Consider the following 21,543-nt stretch of genomic DNA (forward strand, 5'->3'; position numbering starts at 1 on the left):
CCGCACTCAGGAGGCAGAGGCAGACAGATCTCTGAGTTAAGACCAGCTTGGGGGAAAAAAAAAGGCTGGAGAGATGGCTCAGCAGTTGAGAGCACCGACTGCTCTTCCAGAGGTCCTGAGTTCAATTCCCAGCAACTACATGGTGGTTCACAACCATCTGTAACGAGATCTGGTGTATCTGAAGACAGCTGTATAAAATAAATATATACATATCTTTAAAAAAGAACTCTACAGAGCGAGTTCCTAAACAGAGAAACCTCTGTCTCAAAAGATAATGTAGTTTATTTCCAAATACATTAGGGGAAGCCCAGATTCAGCCACCTCTGCTGGCTATTTGATATTTGTTTGTCTCCAATGCTGGAAAGGAAACTTTGGGCCTCTCCATACTAGACAAGACTTACTGTGAGCTGCAATCCCCAACCCCAGCCTTGCAATTTTTAATCTCCAAATCACTCTTCAGAAAAGAATGAAAATCCAGCTCTCCCTGTTTCTTTCCAGCCACACAAGGCCCTTCAGTTACTTGTTTTGGACAACAGTGTTCTGTTTGGGAATGACACATTCTTCTGAAATTGTTCCAACCACTGCTGGTCTGTGATGTTCACAAAGGCCCTTGAAAGAGTTGGTTTTTAAAGAAGTTGAAAGACTTTTAAGCACTGTTCTGGGGTCTTGACTGTACAATCTCAAGAGTCATCAGAAGCCAAAACAGGCATTTTAAGGGAGTATTTTAAAATACCTGTGTATTCACTTAATTGTGTGTCTGTGTGTGTGAATTTATGTGCACCATTTGCTTTCACTGCTTATGGGGGCCTGAAGTTACACATGGCTATGAGCTGTTGGTGGTGCCAAGAATAAAATTCACATCCTCTTTACCACTGAGCCATCTCTCCAGCCCATGACATAGTTCTTTTGTTGCTGTTGTTGGCTTTGTTTTTTCGAGACAGGGTTTCTCTGTGCAGCCTTTGCTGTCCTGGATCTCACTCTGTAGAGCAGGCTGGCCTCGAACTCAGAGGTCACCTGCCTCTGCCTCTTGAGTGCTGACATTAAAGGCGTGCACATCACCACTGCCTGGCTATTTTTATTACTAAGTCTGAAGTATATATCTGGGATTGTGCACATGGGTAAATGTGCCCATGGAGGCAAGAATTATCAGATCTCCCTGGAGTTGGAATTACAAGAGATCGAGCTGCCCAGCCTGGGTGCTGGGAACTGAACTTGGGTCCAAGCTGAATGAGCTCTTACCCACTGAGCCACCGCTCCAGCTCCAAGTACTTTTAAAAGCAGTACATTGAATGAAGATAGTGCCCACCTACTGGGTAAATGGGAAGGCAGACCATCCTAATGTGAGGCCTAGAGCTCAGTATAATGTTTATAGATGTTCAGGGACCAAGATCCCCAAGGCCTGGACTTTAAGCAACACAATGGTGATATTCTCTCAAAAACCATGCGGGCAAGCTGCTCTCTGGCCAAAGATGAATTTATTTTATGAAATGTGGACAGAAGGCATCAGTTATTGACATATATTAGTATAATATATGCTTTTAAATGTGCATTTTAGGGGCTGGAGAGATGACTCAGTGGTTAAGAGCACCGACTGCTCTTCCTAAGGTCCTGAGTTCAAATCCCAGCAACCACATGGTGGCTCACAACCATCTGTAATGAGATCTGATGCCCTCTTCTGGTGTGTCTGAAGACAGCTACAGTGTACTCATATACAATAAATAAAATCTTAAAAAAATTTATAAAAAAATGTGCATTTAACACAACAAGATATTAGTAACCGAACTATCCCACATACCTCCCCCAAAGGCTTATAAATTTGAGTTAATAAAAGTGTTATGTTAATTACATGTTAAGTGTGCATGCATGTGCATATGTGTATGGGCCCATGCAAGCCATGGTATGTATGTGGAAACCAGATGATAACTTGGGGGCTCTATCTTTCCACTTGAGTCCTGGGGTGAGGGGCAGGCTTGTTGGTAGGCACGTTTACCTACTAATCATCTTTCTGGCCCTCAAACCGTTTGAGCAGAGAGAAGACCTTCACAGTGTTGCCTCATGCCTCATGGCTGCTGTTTTACAGTTCATGTGCCAACATGGCTGCTTAAAGAGTTCACAGTGGGAGAGAGAGGATGAAGGTACTACAAAGACGTCAATACAAGAGCCAAGAGTCAAGTTCCTGTCCAGAGATCCCATCTTTAGATAAATGTGTTTGTGCTGTGTGAGACTGAGTCTCGCCAAACTTGATCCCTCTGCCTTCTGCTCATAATCCTGGGTGGCTCGGATTGACCACCATTTCTGTCAAGAAACGTAAAGAACAGCAGCAACAACAAAAATAAATGAACACTTTTTGGCTAAGTCTTAATGACTGGGAGACATTGGGAAACAGATATAAAAGACATTAGGTCTGTTCCTTACTGTGACTGGGGCCTGGAAACCTGACTGGGAACAATGGCTGCTTACGGAAAACAGACTCAAGTAACAGCTGAGATCAGGTGGGCCCTGTGCTCAGACGGAGGTGAGCCAGAAGCCTGCATACTCAGTGCAGTGAGGAGAGAAGCTGTCTCACTAGGGCATCTCCGTAGGGGAGCAGTCCCAGGGTGCAGTGAGTCTCAAGGTGGAGTGTCATCAGTTTGAAGACATTGATAACAAACTCAAGAGTCATCAGAGATGCATTGATTGTCGCTGCATTGAGACACTTGGACTTGGTGTCATGCAATCAAGAGTGACCCCAGATTGAATTCTCTGTTTTTGTCTCCCCATCATTCCTGTCTGTTGTATTAATCTGAATATGTGCCTGCTTAAATTCTGTCTTTTGAATCTGCCTATCCTAGTCTGTGTGCCTGAATGTGTCTGTCCCTAACAAAGGGCTTTGCTCTCTTTTAAAATTGAAATACACAGCATCGTATGGGGAAGTAATGAGTATACTTTATAGAAATCCTTAATAATTTTACAGGGAACTAAGTCACTGACTCCAACTGACCCGCCCACTGACCCAGACAATGCACAAGCCAACACTAGCATATCACGCTGCATTTAGCATTTATGGTGACTATTCATTTTATAAGACCAGCCTATTTACAACAAATGATTATCATAACAAAGACACATGTATCACTGTCTGGTCAGGGGCTTGGAAGGTACAAACTGAAGACTGCAGCTCATCATTAGTTTCTATGTAAAAACTGATTACATGGAAAATCCAAAACAAGTAAGGGTAGTTGTTACATCAGTCTCTTTTTTTTTTTTTTTTTTTGGAGCTGGGGGCCGAACCCAGGGCCTTTCACTTGCTAGGCAAGCACTCTACCACTAAGCTAAATTCCCAACCCCTACATCGGTCTCTTAAAGGCAGGCTAAACAAACAGGCTGAGTACACTGAGGATGTCAGTCTTATGTGACCTCAGGTTACATTATTAACCCTGGCTGTGGGGTCCAGCAAAAGTTTCAGTGTTTTAGATGTAAGGTATTTTCAGAATAACTCATCGCACAAAGTGTGAGCGAGGTCCTCCAGGATGGGGAGACTGCAGTTGGTACTTTTTGCACTGACTGTTCTCACTGAAAGCTCTTCCTTCTGTTAATACCCATACCTGGTCCAGAGGAAGGCCTGGCCATCATTCTGAACCTGACCCAGGGAAGGCCTGACAATCCCCCTGACCCCCACCCCCGCCATGGGTCTGAGTTATAGGTGGCTTTGACATGACATGAATGCTCTTTCTTACAGGGGTGCATGCACCTCTCTGTTTTTGAATTCTCTGTCTGCAGGGGACTTAACAAAGATCATTTCCACTAGCAGTGTAAGGATCTATAGGGTCATACCAGAGAGCCCCACATACTAACAGTGTCTTCAGTGTCAAATGACAATGGCCAATGTCTAAGTTATAACCCTGCACCAGCCCAAGAGAGTCAGTTTAAGTTTATATCCTGATCACAGAAGTCTGCTGTGGGAGGGTAGGTGAAATAATAAAGGTGCTTGTCACCAAGATGACCCAAGTCTCAGGTTAGGGACTCAAAGGCTGGAGGCAGAGAACCAACTCCTCCAAGTTGTCCTCTGACCTGTACATGTGGAGAGAGAGAGAGAGAGAGAGAGAGAGAGAGAGAGAGAGAGAGAGAGAGAGAGAGAGAGAGAGGAGGTGGGGCAGGACATCTACCATTAAGCCTGGTGGTGGGAATTCAATTCCCAGGCCCCACATGGTGGATGGAGAGAACCAGTTTCCACAGGTTTTCCTCTGTTCTCCACATGTGAACTATGGCATACACATTACCCCTCCTTCCCCACAAATAAATGATGCAAAACCTTTTCTGAAGGGAGTACAGGGACTGAGAACGTGGCTCAGTGATTAAGAGTGATCGTTGTTTTCCCGGGGGACCTGAGTTTGGTTCCCAGCACTCCAGCTCCAGGGTATCTGATGTCTCTGGCCCCTACAGGCACTTGGACTCATGTGTACCACATACCCTCACCGAGACACAGGCACATATACAGGATTAGAATAAAATGGATCTTAAAAACAGGATACCTCTGAGCAGGGCAGATGAAACTTCTGAGTTATGTCTCACATACTCGGCCCTGGGCCTTTGTTCCAGAACACTGTTTTGTTTTGTTTTGTTTTGTTTTGTTTTGTTTTGTTTTGTTTTGTTTTGAGATAGTCTCACAATGTTCCCCAGGCTCATCTGGACCTCACTATATATAGCCCAGGCTGGCCTTAAACTGACAAAAGCAGGCCTGGAGATATGGCTCAGCGGTTAAGAGTACCCGACTACTCTTCCAGAGGTCCTGAGTTCAATTCCCAGGAACTACATGGTGGCTCACAACCATCTGTAAAGAGATCTGATGCCCTTTTCTGGTGTGTCTGAAGACAGCTACAGTGTACTTATATATAATAAATGAATAAATTTAAAAAAAAAAACTGACAGAGGCAGAGATCTGCCTCAGCTTGAGTGTACCCTATGCCACTACGCCTGGCGACACTCTTCTAACTGAGCCCCATTTTCCTCTCACATAACTCTGAGGGTAGCTCAGGTATAATCAATCCAAGCTCTTGTTAAACATCAAAGGTTTGCCAATTGTCACAGGACTATAGAATCCAGCATTTTCATCACTTGCCTGGCAATCTTTTTTTAAATTTTCTTTTCATTGTTGTTTTACATGACAAGGATTTTTTTGTGTAGCCATGACTGTCCTGGAACTAGCTCGCTCAGTAGACCAGGCTGGCATTGAACTCACAGAGCTCCCGCCTGTCCCTGCCTCCCGAGTGCTGGGATTAAAGGTGTGCATCATCATCACCTAGCAGTCTGTGGAGTTCTTACAGCAGGTTTTGTGTGCCATGAAAAAGACTCGTTGGTTTAAAGATATTTGAAAGACAAGTTGGGTGAGAAGGTCAGTTCAATCTGGCTCTGGAAGCCTCGTGCCTACCCAGTGTTCAGTCAGCTAATTGTGGCTTTCATGACCAAATACAGATTAGTCCCTGGAGAGACAGCAGTAGCGAGGCTGGATCAGCTCAGGACACACAAGCACACAAAAGAGATACATAATAAAGATAAAGGTTTTTTTGCTTACCTCCAAGTTGAAGTCTTTTCCAAAAATTATTTAAAAATGGAAAATGCTAACCAGAAACATTTCTTTTACAAAATAGAAGAAAATCAAGAATCAGGAGCCAAATAATATATTTATAGGCAAGACTGTAGTGTATTTATAGCTATGAAATTTTAGAACTGTAATAGTAAATACTATTTTCAATTATTTCAAAACATTGGAAGGATCTCAACTGCATTAGATTACAAATATTTTTCTCAATGAACACTGACATTCCCTGGAGAGTGGATAACAAATCTACCCACTCCTCCTCAGTCCTAAGGACAAAGTTCACCTCGGGAAAGTAACCAGTTCATTGGACTTACAGAGCATGGGGGAGGTGCTAAGGGCAGGAGCATGGGGTCCCTCATAGCATGGTGCCCCCTTCAGCTGGCCTTCCACAGCCTATTTACTCTAGCAGCTTCCAAGCCCGAGGCCATGAGCAATCAGGGCAGAACTGCCTCCAGATGGCTGGACGGAGCAGTGTCTGGTGACCCTCTCCACTGCCTTTCTCTATGAGGCATGCTAACGGTTTACAGGCCCAACAGTGACAGACTAGTGCAAACAGGCACTGCTCATCTGAGGAAGATGGTGGCTGGTTTGTTCAGAGGACTGAATGGCACAGAGAGTGGGCAGAAGGAAGAAGTTTCAAAGAATACTCTCTGAAAGGGGCGTCTGGACTCACCCCATGGGCCCAGACAAGCTGGGCACGAGAGATAGGAGCATTCACATGGTTTTTCTGGACATTTACATCTTCACCACTTAACCTGGTTAGAATCACCCCAAGCGTCCTGAGAGCTCAGTGCATCTGTCCCTCTGCTGTTATGAAAGAGCTCTCTGCTTACTGCATTTGACAATAGTAACTTGGGGAGGTAGTCAATGTTTTGGGTTTAGAATAAATTTTTTGTCTTGCATAAATGACAACAAAATGTATTTTCCAGCCCAGAGGTTAGTTCTAGTTTTATGGTTGTGCCTTGTCTAATTCTGACTGACCAACAAAGATTGTTAACTCAAGTGAAGGTTTCTCAGATCCCACTATTTGAGAAATGGTTTGTTTCAAAAGGGCCGAGAAGCAGCTGGACATGCATGAGGTCACACAGCTTTTGAGCCCTGGGGACCAAGACTGGACTACAGGGTCTCATGTAACCCAGGTAAACCTTGGTCTTCATGGAGGACAGACACCAAACCAACCGAGTTACATTCCCAACCCCCAGGGTCTGGGCTCCTCCATGCCTGGATCTTCTCCACAGCCTTCTGATGACACTAGCCCCACGAAGGGAATGGAGCTGATGCAGCAGGATCCCAGCCCTAGGGCAATGGAGACCGGCTTCTGTGAGTGCTGGAGGGCAGCAGGAGCCAAGCAGGGCCAGTTAAGGCAGTCATGAGACCTTCACCAGAGGGCTTTCCCACTCTGGATCACTCCTGTAGTGACTGTAGGCACCGGAGGAAGCTGTGCCTGAGGAAACCTCACAGTGTCTTCTGATTCTGAGGCAGGCAGTGTGGCCGGGGTTCTGAGAGCATTGCTGCTCTGGAAGTCTGGGAACACAGAGACAGTCTGAGTCAACAAAAACCAGATGGGGAGTTTACTCAGAGGCACCTCTGAGGACAAATCACCAAACACCACTACAGTATGCTAGACACATAGGAACACAATGTCAGAATTTATTGAGTGACAATAAGTTCACAAGGTTTAGTGTTTTAAGTGATAGCAATATAATTTGTCTACTTGGTAACCTGGCTGAGGCAAACACAGGTTCTTTTACTTCAATCTAACTATCATTAATGTTCACATCACACACAACACAGGGAATGTATCTACATACCTGTATATTGTCTTCATTTCTTTTCTATTGCCATGATAAGACTTTATGACTCGGGCAGTTTATAGAAGCAAGCATTTGATTTGGGGACTCACAGTTCCAGAGGACGAGTCCATGACCTTCATGGTGGGAAGTGTGGCAGCTCCAGGCATGGTACTGGAGCAGTAGCTGAGAGCTTATTTCTGATCCACAAGCACAAGAGTGGCAGGGAAGGGAAGGAAGGGGGAGAGAGAGAGAGAGAGAGAGAGAGAGAGAGAGAGAGAGAGAGAGAGAGAGAGAGAGAGAGAGAGAGAGAGAGAGAGACAGACAGAGAGAGACAGACAAAGAGAGAGACAGAGACAGAGACACACAGACACATGGTGTGAGCTTTCAAAACTCAAAACCCACCCCCAGTGACATACCTCCCTCAACAATGTCAACGCCCCCTAATCCTTCCCAAACAGTTCTAGCCATTCAAATATATGAGCCTGTGGTGGCCATTCAAACCACCCTAAATATGTGTTATAGAACGAATATGTACTGAGACAGCACAGAGTTGGAAAGGCATTACAGCAGAGAGAGCCTGCAGTGGCGATGAGTCAGAGTGCCTGGAGGGAGCTGCAGGAATCAGGTCTGCAGAGTTCAGCTGCTGGGTCAAAGAGTAAACCTGTCTGAAGCAGGATATGGAACAGGAGCGGGAAACAGGTGACCAAGTCCAGGTCTGGAGGGGTAAACGGGGACGGGTGGCAGCCAAGGAGGCCTTGTCAATAGCTGGGGACTGAGGCTAGCTGAAGCTCCAGGGATGCACAAAGTCCCGAGTCTTCAACCCACACATCAGGGTATCAGACAGTAGGTTGATATGAGACCATGCACTGTCACTTATGGGGACTCTTTCCTTGGTCGGTGCGTCCAATAGTCTTGCACCTGGTTCTCCTGGATTGCTTTGAGGCAGGGCTTTGCCATGTAGCCACCTGCCTCTGCCTCCTGATGTGATTTGAATACTTACATATGCCCCTGCAGCTCAATTCACCCCTATTCACTTACCGGGCAGCAGCCTTTCTGTTCTCAGGAGTAAGTCATTTATCAATCTATGGATTGATGGGTGCTGGATGGGCGGTGCCTGTCAGATGGTATTTATAGGTCTATCAGAAACTGCTGTCATCTCTCTCTCAAAATGGAGTAAAAAACTGTTTATAAAGAACTGGAGTGCGCTCGCTTCAGCAGCACATATACTAAAAAGAAAGACGTGGAGGAATGGCTCAGCATTCGTGAGTGTCTGCTGCTTTCCCAGAGGGCAGTCAGTTTCCCACGCTCACACCAGGTAGCTCACAACCTCTAACTCCATTTCAGGGGATCCACGTCCTCTTCTGGCCTCCAAAGGCATCTGTATACATGTGGTGCACACACAGGCACACATACATCTTTTAAAAAGTTGTTTATGAAATGGAGTCTCCTAGAGCAAGGCACATCTAGAATGCCAGTCTTACTCTAAATGGAACAACCAAGAGTACATAACCTGACCTTGCCACAAACCACACTTTACGAGTTTCCTCTGGCTTTCCCAGAGCCCGCCTTCCGGTGGGCTATAGCAGAGGGAATGGGTTCTTGTCCCTTGGGGACAGATCTGAGTACTAGTGTTCTGGAAAGTGCAGATAGAAGTGACCAGAATCCTGCCTGCTCATATACAATCCATAGGCTTAGCTGTGTGACCTGCTCCCATTCAGCAAACCCAAATCTCAGGCTTCCCAGCTTCCAGGAGTTACTGACACCCTAGTCCCTGGACTTGCCTCTGCCTGCAGCACCTCAGAGTTCCTCGTGAAGCAGAGCTGCCCAGTGCCTTGCAGTCTCCTGCGTCTTTCAGGAAATCTTGCCTGGTTTGCTTCTCCTTGGTGTCCTCAGTCAGCAGACACTGCATTCCACTTCACTCCACAGGGACAAACTTGTATTCATAGTGTTTTGGAAGAGGGCACTTTACCTCTGCATCCTCAGTTCACTGTCTTAAGGTACATTTACTAATACTTGATTGCAATCTGGAGAGATGGCTCAGGGGTTAAGAGCACTGACTGCTCTTCCAGAGGTCCTGAGTTCAATTCCCAGCAACCACATGGTGGCTCCCAACCATCTGTAATGGGATCTGATGCCCTCTTCTGGTGTGTCTAAGACAGCTACAATGTATTTACATATAATAATTAAATCTTTAAAGACCTTATAATGGTTACAAAAATAATTACTTATTAAAAATAAAAATACAGTTAGGTGTAGCACATGCCTTTAACCTCAGGAAAGGTGAGTTCAAGGCCAGCCTAATCTGCATACTGAGTTCCAGGACTATGGCCTCCTGCCTCAAGACCAAAACAAAACAACCCCCCCCAAAACAAATACAAAACACAACAACAACAACAACAACAACGAAATCCATAGCCTTCTTGTGTATTTAAAAAAAAAAGCCTCCAGAAATCTGCCATGAATTAGAAAGGCTTGAGGAAACTGCCTTTGGTTTGGAAGGTTTCCCAAACTTTTGTTTAATATGTTATTGAGGAGAAAAAAATAAAAATCGAAAAGGACACCCAGGTACCCAGCACAGTTGGTAAAGAGTTTATTAAGCAGCTGGGAAGGTCTTCCCACTCTAACATCAGAAAAGCACTTTCCACACCTTACCCTCCTCAGTGTTTGCCACTCTCTCATGGTGGCAACCTCACACCATAAACACCTCCTTTCAGAGTTCAGTACAGGACATGTCTTCCTCTGGAAATAAACTTTCAGTCTCAACTCAAAAGGGAACAAAGGCATATATCTCGGCTTCTGCAACATTTGGTACAAGTTTGCAACAAAACCGTACATAGCAGCATGCTGCTAACCGGAGAGGAGATGGGGCTAGCCTGGGCAAGCCTTGCAGGAATGCTTTAGCATCTGTTATCACTGCAGTTTTCACATATGGCAGGTGGGGCTGCACCACAACGCAGGAGTCTCATTGCTCCAGGGTCAGACACTGGACTCTCCAGCACAGGAAATGTCTCTTGGAAGTTAGTAAATATACAAGTAGAAAAAAAAATCGCCTTAAGAAAATTTCACAAACGACTATCTGAAATGTTTTTTATCACAGCTTTTATATATATAAAGCTCCCCCCACCCCAAGGAGTCTTTGATGAAATAAACCTAGTCGCTATCATCTGATCCATGTTCTGAGCCTCGGTCTGAGGCCTCATTGTTTGAGCCCTCTGGTTCCGATTCATTTCCAGAGCCTTGGCCAGAACCTTCGTTGTCAGAGCCCTGCTCTGATTCGTGGTCCGACTCTGCACTTGGAGAAACCGGGCGAGAATCGTTCTCATTCTCTGAGCCTCCGGAGGGGCTCCTCCCGGACTGCGCAGACTCATTGTCCGACTGCTCAGAGCCGGAGCGCCTTCTCTTTCTGGACGGCTGGTCACTGTCAGAATCCTCATCAGACTCCTGCCTACCAGACCTCCGGGGGCTACCCGCCTCGCTGCCAGACTTGTTCTGGTTGTCATCTGAGTCGCTCTCCGATGAGGCGCGTCTGTTGGGCCTCTCGTCATCATCAGAGTCGCTGTTGCTGTTCCTGGGATGTCTGAGGAGAGAGGTGTGGGTGAGACACTAGGAGAACCAGCAGCACTTTCTGTCCTGGGTCTGGTGCACTACACAGGAGTGCCTCTGTGAACTTGTTTTGTGTGCTATTCTGTAAATGTGGACCCTTCACTGCAAACTGAGAACAACGAGGGAGCACGTGGCGACCAGCAGCCAGTCTGAGCATGAACAGAAGTGTGATTCATACCCACTATGTTAGGCTTTATTTAGCAGGGGTTTTTCAACTTCAAACTCAAAAGGGCAAAGAGTGGGGGGGGGTCTTCAGTTGACCTTCTAACAAATCCTAGGCACGAATGTAAAATGTGGGCCCTCTGAAGGTGCTGAGACTCCGAAGTTCTAAGACTGGAACGGCAGAACACTTCCTGGGACACCTCAAGAGTGACCTCAGTCTTCTCTGAGGCTTGTGTAGGCTCCAGTCTTCCCAAGGACAAGGGTGTCAGACAGGAAGTCAGGGGCCTTCAGCTTACTAACTTTTCTTCCCAGGTTCCTTCACTGACTGTTGACACGTGTGAGGGAAAGGAAGGTGGCAGCAGCTGGGGAGTGGGGTGGTACTGGTCTCCTGCTTCAATAGGCTAGAACCACACCCTTAACCACTGAGAGGTCTGCCTCAGACTTGTGCTGGGCAGTTTCGGTTTCCATGACACATTCCAACAGGACTCAGACTGGGAAAGGTGAGGGAGAAGGGAAAGCATCCTTACACACCACATGCATTACTTAGCACAGGTCACGAGAACATGGGGATGTGACCAAAGGGATGATGATGGTGACATGTGCTATGCGGATCCATTCAGAATCAGTGGGTCATTTCATTCCACTTGGCCCAGTGCCCAGTGTCATGGTGACTGGGACAAAGATTAACTGGTGCGAATGGTGCACATAAACTTGGCTTGGCTACAGGCAGCAGCTCAGCCACAGACTCGCTCTGTGAAGAGCCTGCATCTCTTGCCCTAGCCCTGCAGACGGCTACCAAACAGCGTGGGGGGCACTGTGAGGAAAAAGGGCGGAGCAGCCCTTCAGGGAGAGCAAAAGAAAATTACACCTCCACAGACGGTTCTGCTGTGCTGAGGTCAGTGCCACAGTCACTTTGACCAGAACTCTTCCTCCTCCCACTGCACTCAACACACCCTTTCTCTTACCAAAAACAGAGCTACCATCAATTCTAGTGTGGGTGTGTTCACCAGAGCATAGATGGGAAAGTCAAGTGGACATGTACAGCCCACTGAGAGGTGGTTTGGATCTGAGGTATCCTCATGTAAACACATGAGCTTTTATATATATAAAGCTCCTCCCAACCCCATGGAGTCTTTGATGAAATAAACCTAGTTGTTATCATCTGATCCATGTTCTGAGCCTCTTAGGAAGGACATAAATGTTGGCTGAATGAAGAAGCAATGGTCATAGGGGAGTGCAGGGAGTGTGATACAGAAAGTTCTATCCCAGGAGTCTAGGCGCGGGCGGGCGTGTGAGCACCCAGGTCACGCATAGTCAGGAGTCTTTCAACAAGGCTATGAGTTCAGGGTGGGTAAACTAATTCCACTAAGGAAGGCAGAGGTGTGTCTCCAACCTAGCAGGGGAAAAAATGGGGACTGAATCCCTCATTTCCATAAGGCCAGGGCCAGGCTACTCTAGTACCTGCTAGCCAGTGTTTGGACAGCAGAATGACACTTGCTTTGGAATGAGGGTTCCACCTAGCATATCAGCTGAGCTTCTCAATGACATGTCCGCTGTAGTTTCCTCTAGCTACAAGACAGCTAGGCACGGAGTACAAATCTGAGGCAGGAGGGTCACCGAGAGTACAAGGCCAGCCTGAAGCTGGTGAGAAGACAGCACACTGACCACTCCCAGTCGTCTGGTCTCCAAATTTGTTTTCCCTCTAAAGACAAAGACACAGGAGAGGATCCAGATGGCTGGTTAGCAGCCACTGTGGCTTCCCACAGTTAGAGTGATCCCTGGGATTGTTGTCCCTATCACCCTGGGACTTACTGACCATGAGAGTTTACCAAGAGGGGCGGGGAGGGGAGTGTTTCTTACCCTTCATCAGCAATTTTCAGTTTATCCTCATCTGAAGAATCATCGCTTGATGATATAATGGCTTTGGATTTTATTTTTCCTTTCATTGAAGGAGGCAGGCGTTCTGGCTTGGGCTAGAGAAGGTCAGGCATAACCCATTAGTTGGGGCTCTCATATCACTGGGACATCTTATCAGACTAGGTCTTACGACAGGGACAGGATCAACGGCCACCAATAAAACCATCTGTGCTCAAAGAAGCTGCACGAGTGTGCCGCAGCACCCCGTCAGACAGACAGACAAACAGACAGAGAGGCGCACGCGCACACGCACGCACGCACGCACGCGCGCACACACACACACACACACACACGCGCGCACACACACACACACACACACACACACACACACACACACACACAGCAGGAAGACAATTCTAGCACTCACAGCCTTCTTTTTCTCTGCTCTCGGTGGACGGCGCTTCTTTGGTTTGGGGCCATTTTCTGTTTCATCATCATCAGATCCTTCTTCTCCCCTTTGGAGGTCTTGAACAGTAAATAGCAAGAGGTTGTCAGGAGGTTCATAGCGGCCAGGTCTGAGGCTACACTGCCGTCCCAGTACGGGTACCAACTCAAGCTATGCTATGCACTAAGGGCACAGGGTCCACAGTCTGCAGGCTTCCTCCTTCATCTATACGGCCATCTGCACATGGTGCAGTGCCTGAGTGAGGAATCCATGTTTTGGATCTCCAACTCTTTCCCCTACTTTTCCTTCCTTCTCATTTGCTACCAAGATCCTCATTACATGAAGGGATCAACAGGTTCTTTCTCAAGGATGGGAAGGGATAGGAAGGACGGGTCTGGAGAAAATTGCTGAAAGAAGACTTGTAGGCAGGAAAGCATGGGGCATCCTGGATCTTATGACAGATGGCATTGGTGGTTAAAGGCACTTTCACACCATTCATTCACATTCCAGAGAGGAACGCGCAGTGACGACCAGTACTGGACATGCACAGTCAATGAAGCTGCCACCCAGGCTGCTCGCTTCACATCTGTATCCAGAGGACGTTACAGAAAACTGGGCATAGTAGTGCACATCAGTAATCCCAGTGCTCTGGGAGGCAGAGGCAAGTAGATCTCTGTGAGTTTAAGGCCAACCTGAGATACACAATAAATTCAAGACTACTATGGGATGTATGAACCCTGTTATAAGGAACAAAATGGTAAGAGGAAGGACAACGGTGGCTGTCAGCTGTTTCAGGGAATAACCTAGGGATATACATGCAAATTAAACACCCGAGCTTCTGAAACAAGCTAACAGGGAGGCAGCGTAGGAAGATGAAGTGTTTGTAAACAAAGCAAAGCCCCTCGCCTTTGTAGATGTCAGAACAGTAATGAGGGCACTACCTTCTCCTCCTCTTCTTCTTCCTCTCTCCACCTTCCTCCTCTTCGCCTTCCTGTTCACTGCCACTGCCCTTCCTTTTCTTCTTCTTCTTGGATATAGGGAGGTCGTCATCAGTGTCATCGTTGACAAACTCATCAAACTCGCCTCCTTTCTTGGAACGCTACGATCCAAGGAGACCACAATCAGCCACTTGTAGGTAGTGAGAGCACAGCTGGGGCAGGACCCCAGCCGGAGAGCGCTCCTGCAGGTCTCTGACAAGTGAAGGGCTTTTACCAAGTCACCCTGAAGAGGGGCTTGGCTGGGCCCACATTTTCTACACTCGCCATGAGAAATCAGCACAAGACAAGCACACCTTCACTTAAACGCATTTAACCCACCTTAGCTCTGAGAATGCAGAAAGGCACTGGTTGTTTGCCCCCATGACCACATAGCTGACTAGGAGATACGAGTCTCTGCAGCTACCCAGCATCACATACCAAACGCCATGCCAGACCCCTCAGCTTGGGAGAAGACCAAGATTCAAAGTACTGTTCTCCCAAATGCTCATTTTATATTTATATTTGGTAAGTCAAACTACCATGGGAGCAGGGACTACCTGGCTTGCTGAGGTGGGCAGTACAAGAGCTGCAGAGCACATCTGTGCTCACCCATTGAACCACACCCACCACAAGCACAGACCACTACCCACACCAGATTCTGCAATCTGTGCTAGAAGATGTACTGGCTGGTTTTGTGTGTCAACTTGACGCAAACTGGAGTTATCACAGAAAAGGAGCCTCAGTTGTGGAAATGCCTCCATGAGATCCAGCTGTAAAGCATTTTCTCAATTAGTGGTCAAGGTGGGAGGACCCAGTACATTGTGGGTGGTGGTGGTCTTGGGTTCTCTAAGAGAGCAAGCTGAGCAAGCCAGGGGAAGCAAGCCAGTAAGTAACATCCCTCCATGGCCTCGGCATCAGCTCCTGCTTCCTGACCTACTTGAGTTCCAGTCCTGACTTCCTTTGGTGATGAACAGCAATGTGGAAATAAGCTGAATAAACCCTTTCCTCCCCAACTTGCTTCCTGTTTGTGCAGGAATAGGAACCCTGACTAAGACAGAAGACTATTCCTTGGCAGATAAGTGACGGCTGAGGAGTAAGTACAGAGACAAGTGAACTAAGTTCTTGGTCTTAGAAAGCTCAAAGGCAGCCCCCTGAGGTCGTTGCAGACAACAGGCCAGATCTTACCCGCCCTCCACCTCCACCTCTTTTCTTCTCTTTTGTTGCTTCAGTCTCGCCAGTGAACATGAGGATATTTTTGGTCTTCTCCACATACTGGGCCCGCTGTTCCAAAAGTTTCTTTTGCTCTTCCTTTTCTCTGAGACGTTTTTCTTCCTAGTTGGGGGGGAGGGATATATATATGGGAACTGATCGAAACGTTCTTATAATGAACAAAACAAACATAGAGTAGACAGAGGACTAGTTTCTACACACAGCACGTACACTCCGCTCCTCATTGCTAGTATAAACGCACCTGCTCTTTGAGAAGCTTCTGTCTTAGGAGCTCCTTCTCCTGCTCCTGCTTGGCCCGCAGCTCCCGTTCCTCCTCATCCTGCTTGCGTGCCCGAGCCACATGGTACTGGGCCTGGCTCAGTAAGTCAGAGCACTGCCTAATATTTCAGATGCAAAGACACAACACTGCAGTTAGGAGCACTTGCTTTCCTTAAACTCACTGTGCTAAGTTCCCCAACTCAGAATTCCTGTCTCCATTCACTGACCTAATGTGAGAAAAGCAGAGAAGTATTTCTTAGTTGGAGTGGTGGTTCAGGCCTGTACTTCTAGCACAAGAGGAGGATCCTGAGTTCTAGCCTAGCTTCAGAGCAAGACCCTGCCTCAAAAAGACAACAGAAAGGACCTTCCCACAACCCAAGTATACAACATCAATTTCCTGAAAGTCTGGAAAGGTGCTGTGGGTGAGGACTCCCAGGGAGAAGGAATGAGTGGCCCTGAGAAGGCCAGGAACCACCTTGTTATGGTGACACTCTCCTAATTCACACCAATACTCCTACTTCCTCCCAAAAGCCACCTTCTGTGAACAGGGCATTACCTGGCTTCAGAGGCAGCAAGGGCCAAATCAAATCTCATTTTATCTCCAACTTTACTCAAGTAACTGAAGTATCTAAATGGAAAGAGAAGGTAAAAGACATTTTACTCAACCCTCATCATTAAGGTCCTATTTAATACACAGAAGTTCATCAAGAAAGGCAAAACATAGTTAATACTGTCAGTCAACTAAAAAAATAACCATAACAAACAGGTAGTAAACATTAAATTTGCTAACTAACTGTGTCAGCATGGTGGGTGGGGCAGAAGTCATGAGAGCACTTACACTTCACCAGATGAGGCAAGAAACATTAACAGAGATGAACATAAGCACAGCTGATCACCAGAGATGGGAGCTTTCATTTTACCACACACTGAACTGCTAAGTCCTATAAGGTTAAACACATTTGAACTGAGCTGAATAAATCTGTTAAGCGGTAAGTGATAAGATCTTTAATCCTAGCTTGATGAAAATCAACATCCCATAAAGACACACTGGAACAGAACACGAAACCAACACCAGTGGAGACGAAACAGCTCCCAAGTGTAAAACGCTGGCTCGCACTGCTGAGAGATTAATGAAAATCTCCACGAGCCCACAGCCAGGCAACCAGCCCTAGAGATAAGGCTTCAAGAGCCCAGTGTGGCAGACTCTGCCTGGAGCTCGGTGCCACCAAAGGCAACTGTGTGCTCCGACCTTAAACCAAACTGTGCTGGACTGCTAAGGCTGCTTTCCTCTAACGGTTGTTTTTTATTTTTTTCATTTTTCTGAGGGAAGTAATTTTTTTTTTAATCTTTTGAGACAGTTTCAAGGAAACAAACTATTGTAAAGCTCCCTTTTCTTCAAAATTGTTACCTGTGTGCAAGCTCCAGCTCTTTCACAGCATTAAGGACTTCCTTCAAATTACTTTTTTCATCTTTCAGGACAGAGGTAGCTAATCTTTGCAAGACCAAGGCCACATTAAACATCAGAACTGTGTCGCTGGGTGCCACGTGTCGGGCCTACAAACACAAAGCAATGCTTGTGGTTTCGTGTGACTGGATGCCACCAAAGGTTCTCAACAAGTCAGGCCAGGCAGCCGGCCATTGTGGTTTCATATGACTGGATGCCACCAAAGGTTCTCAACAAGCAAGGCCAGGCAGCCGGCCAGGGGTGGTGGGCAGTTCTGTTACCTTCAGCAGAGTCTGCTTGCACTCCTGCAACTTGCCACACTTGAAGAGGGCACGGGCCAGGTAGAGCACAACTTCAGTGTTTTGGTGCTTATAGAACTTTCGGAGGCAGTTCTCATACTACAAAAAGGAAATGTAGTTAGAAACACAGCAGAGCTGGGAAGTGGTGGCACATTCCCTTAGTCCCAGTTCTCTGGAGGCAGAGGCAAGCCTATCTCAGAGTTCCAGCCAGCTCGCTCTACAGATCCAGTTCCAGGACAGCCAGAGTAGTTACACAGAGAGACTCAGTCTCAGGAGCAGACAAACAACAACAGAACACAGCAGGGAGGTGTTCTCCTGCTGTGTCAGGGTCTCTAAGCAACTTCAAAGCAGTGAAAAGACACTCCATTCTGGCTAATTTCAGAGACTAATCTGGAATTGACTTCTGACATTAGTCAGTTTACATATTTACAACATAAAAATCCGATCACAGAAAAACTAGGCTTAAAATATTTTTTTACTTGGAATTTGGACCAGTGCTGAATGGAAGGTAGAAAGATTAAAGTCTGCCTGCCTGCCTCCTTAGCTCGGAAACCCCTTTCTCCTATTTTTAGGACACTATCTAGAATTCCCTGGCCGCCATGACAAGTCCCATTCCTGGACCCTGTGGGTGACAGACTCTAACACCTTCCTCTGGGATCTGTGGAGACTGGTGTTAATGAGCAACACTTCAGCTAATGTGGCAATCAGACTAGCAAACAAGCATCTGAGTTAATTTTTTTTTCATTTTTTACTCTAGTGTGTGTGACATGTATCTCATGTGTGTGTCGGGAGGGGTGGACACAGGGGTCAGAAGACAATGTCAGGTATCTTGATCTGTCATTTGTCTATCTCATGGACAGGATTTCTCACCCGGACCTTGCCACCCCTCCACCCTCACAGCCTGACTTGCTACTTGTCTTTCTCCATTCCTGACAGAATGAACACATTTTACATGGGTACTAGGAATCTGAAGTTAGTCCTCATGACTATGCGGCAAACACTCCCACACAGTCATCTCCCCAGCCCCGAGTTAATTTTTAAATAAACGTTTTTTGACCACAAGCACATACACATCCTGTTCTAGGTAACTGACAAGGTAATTTCCTGGACTATCCCTAACGGCTAATTTGCATTTCTAGAAGGCAGTGCTGCTGTTCTGCAGATTGGGATGGCTTATCACCAAGAACACAACCCAGATGTGTTCTCAATCCGAGTTCTGCAAGTCCCTCCCATCAGTTTAGTTCCTGAAGCCTGGACTAACTACTCTTACCTTCTTCGTTCAGAAGCCTCTTTTTTTCTGACCATACTCTGCCCACAGACACCACAGTGAGTATAAGTTTTCCTTACACTGAAGCACTCAGCAAACATGAGAAACTAACAAGAGCTCCAAGTACAAGCCTTGTTTCCATTTTGTATTTCTTTTGTTTTCAAAGATAAACAGTGGGGCAGCACAGATAGCTCAGTGATGAAGAAAACTTCCTGCTCTTACAGGACTTAAACTTGGCTCCCAGCACCCAGGGTCAGGGGATTCCCAGCAGCCTCAACTCCAGCTCCGGTAGAGCCTTCTTTGGCCTCCAGAGGCTCCCTAACCCACACGGCATGCTTTCATACAACACAGGCACACACATAAGGAAAAATTAAATGTGAAGATAAACCATTTAATGGGCTGCCTTAGACTGTAATCCTAGCTACTTGGGAGGCTGATGTGGGAGGACCCTTTAACACAGGTACTCAAGGTCAGCCAGGGCAACATAGAGACTCAACATCATCACTTAACATTACCAAAACTTGGTTCACTTCAGAAACTGAAGGAATAAATACCAAACCTTCCATTTAGTGGACACTTGTCCTAAAGGTTACCACCCAGTTCTTTTCATACGGGATCTTCTCAAAATTCTCTGGGGTTACGAGGCCTCCACTTTAGAGACAGAGAGATGAGTCAGAGGATCTTCTCTGCTGGTGGCATGAATTCATGGAACTGGGACTCATATCTACCTGGCCTTGTCATTACACGGCTATAAATTTCTGAACAGACAGTATCAGAGGAGGTGTCATGAATGTCCATGATGGGACCAGGAGGGTTAAGGAAGCAAAGGCTCCATGTGACATGCAAATATCTGGAGAGGCAAAGGTGTTACCATCTGAACGGCGCTGATATACTGCTTCTGCTCGACGTAGATGTGTGCTAAGTTCAGCCACACATCACTGATATCTGCTGTTGCTTCTCTCACTTGGGCGAACACATCACGAGCTTCACGGAAATATCCTTTGTGGGCCAAGACAGCTCCTAAAGTTACACAAAGGCTGACAGTGAGAAAGGCCTGACTGTTGCTCTGACAACTGAAAGTCAAATACTAAATGCTGCACTGAGCAGGCAAACCCCATCTGCCAACCCCGAAGTATGAACCTCACTAACTGTTATGGACCCAAGGCTTCTAGTCACCTATGCCATTGGCAGCATACAGGTTCTTGGCATCATTTCTCAGGACTTGTTTGTAGATGGCCAGCGCACGGTCTTGATGGCGCTTTTCCTATAGGAAAAAAGAATTACTGAAAAATTCAACAGGGATACAGGCACCAATCTTGCTGAAGGAGACAGGAGATTACCTTTTCTCGGTCTCGGGTTGGCTGATGCAAAGTCTGGAGCCACACATTGCCAAGGGCCAGCATAGAGTAGGTGTCACTCTGTGTGGCTGGCTGTTTTAAGATCCTCTCAAACTTCTTCTGACCTGGGCCCCACTCTTGTTTTGCCAGATGGAGGTTACCGATCAAAGACCAGGCATCGGGATGGTCCTATGTACAGATAAAGAAGTGAATTTTGCAACCTGGGATCTGAGAAGTCAGCCATCTTCCCCCAAATGGCTAATAGCTGAAGAGGTGTACAGCTACAACACAATGGTGGTTTTCAGACTGAGAGTTGAGACCTGTTAGTGAGCTGCAAGATCAATGCAGTGTCTGTATCAGCACACAAAGTGCAACAGAATGGAATGAAAGCACAACAACGTGTACTGCCCACCAGGAAGAGTAACTAACGACCTGTGAGCCGCAATCAGAAGCTCAGGCCTACAGATGCTGAGACACTGACTCTGAAGCTGTCTCGGCAGGCTACAGGACTGAGTGCAGGGGACAGGAGGCAGGCAAGGAAGAGAAAAATAGAAGGGAAATAGGTTTATGTATTTAAGAAAATGATTCTGATTATGAGATGACTAGTCATACAAACTATTATACTCTTTAAAGTCTTTAACAAGTGAGACAAAGATAAAACAAGCCCTAAATCCAGAGATGCCATGGTTATGGGAAACATCATAGCCATTAAACGGAAAGACTGATTTTGAAAGGTAAGAGGAGAACATTTTCAAAACCGAGTCAACACCACTAACCTGATTGATCTGAAGGGCTTCCTTAAACCAATCTGAAGCTTCATAGAAGTTTCCTTTATCTCTGGCCATGGCTCCTAGGCGCAGATAGCCTGAAAGGGCACATTTAATTCATCCTCACAATCTCGCGTCTAAAGGTCCTAACACTGAAGTCTGATGCTTGGAACAGCTGTTTGTTAATACTTTCAGATAGAAGAGAAAAGCCCCACACATGGAGACACATCACTCTAGCTAGGAAAAAGAGGAACTGTATCACTAGGTCAACCTTTCTTTTTTTCTTTTTCTATTTTGAGACAGGGTCTTACTAGCTTTGGCTGGCCTGTAGACCAGGATGGCCTGGAACTCAGAGATTCCCCTGCTTTTGCCTCTGGAGTGCTGGGATTACAGATATGTGGCTGGGATCATTATACAGTACAATAAGGCTCACTGCACACACATACTGATACCCTACAGCCAAGCTGCTCTCTGAGACTACCCAGCCACTGACAGTACTAGGATAACGTACATCCTGGGCTGAGTG

General features: G+C 46.5%; 1 protein-coding gene across 1 annotated transcript in view; it reads right to left on the reverse strand.

Moving 5' to 3' along the window:
• Positions 1-9,944: 9,944 nt before the first annotated feature.
• Ctr9 (CTR9 homolog, Paf1/RNA polymerase II complex component) overlaps positions 9,945-21,543 on the reverse strand; it is a 30,737-nt gene continuing 19,138 nt past the window's right edge. The window contains 14 exon segments of the mRNA XM_032892899.1: positions 9,945-10,948; positions 12,997-13,109; positions 13,421-13,507; positions 13,509-13,518; positions 14,380-14,537; positions 15,601-15,747; positions 15,887-16,022; positions 16,460-16,531; positions 17,312-17,457; positions 17,629-17,745; positions 19,785-19,933; positions 20,090-20,177; positions 20,254-20,439; positions 21,027-21,115. Coding sequence (XP_032748790.1) covers positions 10,522-10,948; positions 12,997-13,109; positions 13,421-13,507; positions 13,509-13,518; positions 14,380-14,537; positions 15,601-15,747; positions 15,887-16,022; positions 16,460-16,531; positions 17,312-17,457; positions 17,629-17,745; positions 19,785-19,933; positions 20,090-20,177; positions 20,254-20,439; positions 21,027-21,115 — 1,925 coding nt within the window. The 3' untranslated portion in view covers positions 9,945-10,521.

Source organism: Rattus rattus, chromosome 2, assembly GCF_011064425.1.
Source record: "Rattus rattus isolate New Zealand chromosome 2, Rrattus_CSIRO_v1, whole genome shotgun sequence".
Lineage (NCBI taxonomy): Eukaryota > Metazoa > Chordata > Mammalia > Rodentia > Muridae > Rattus > Rattus rattus.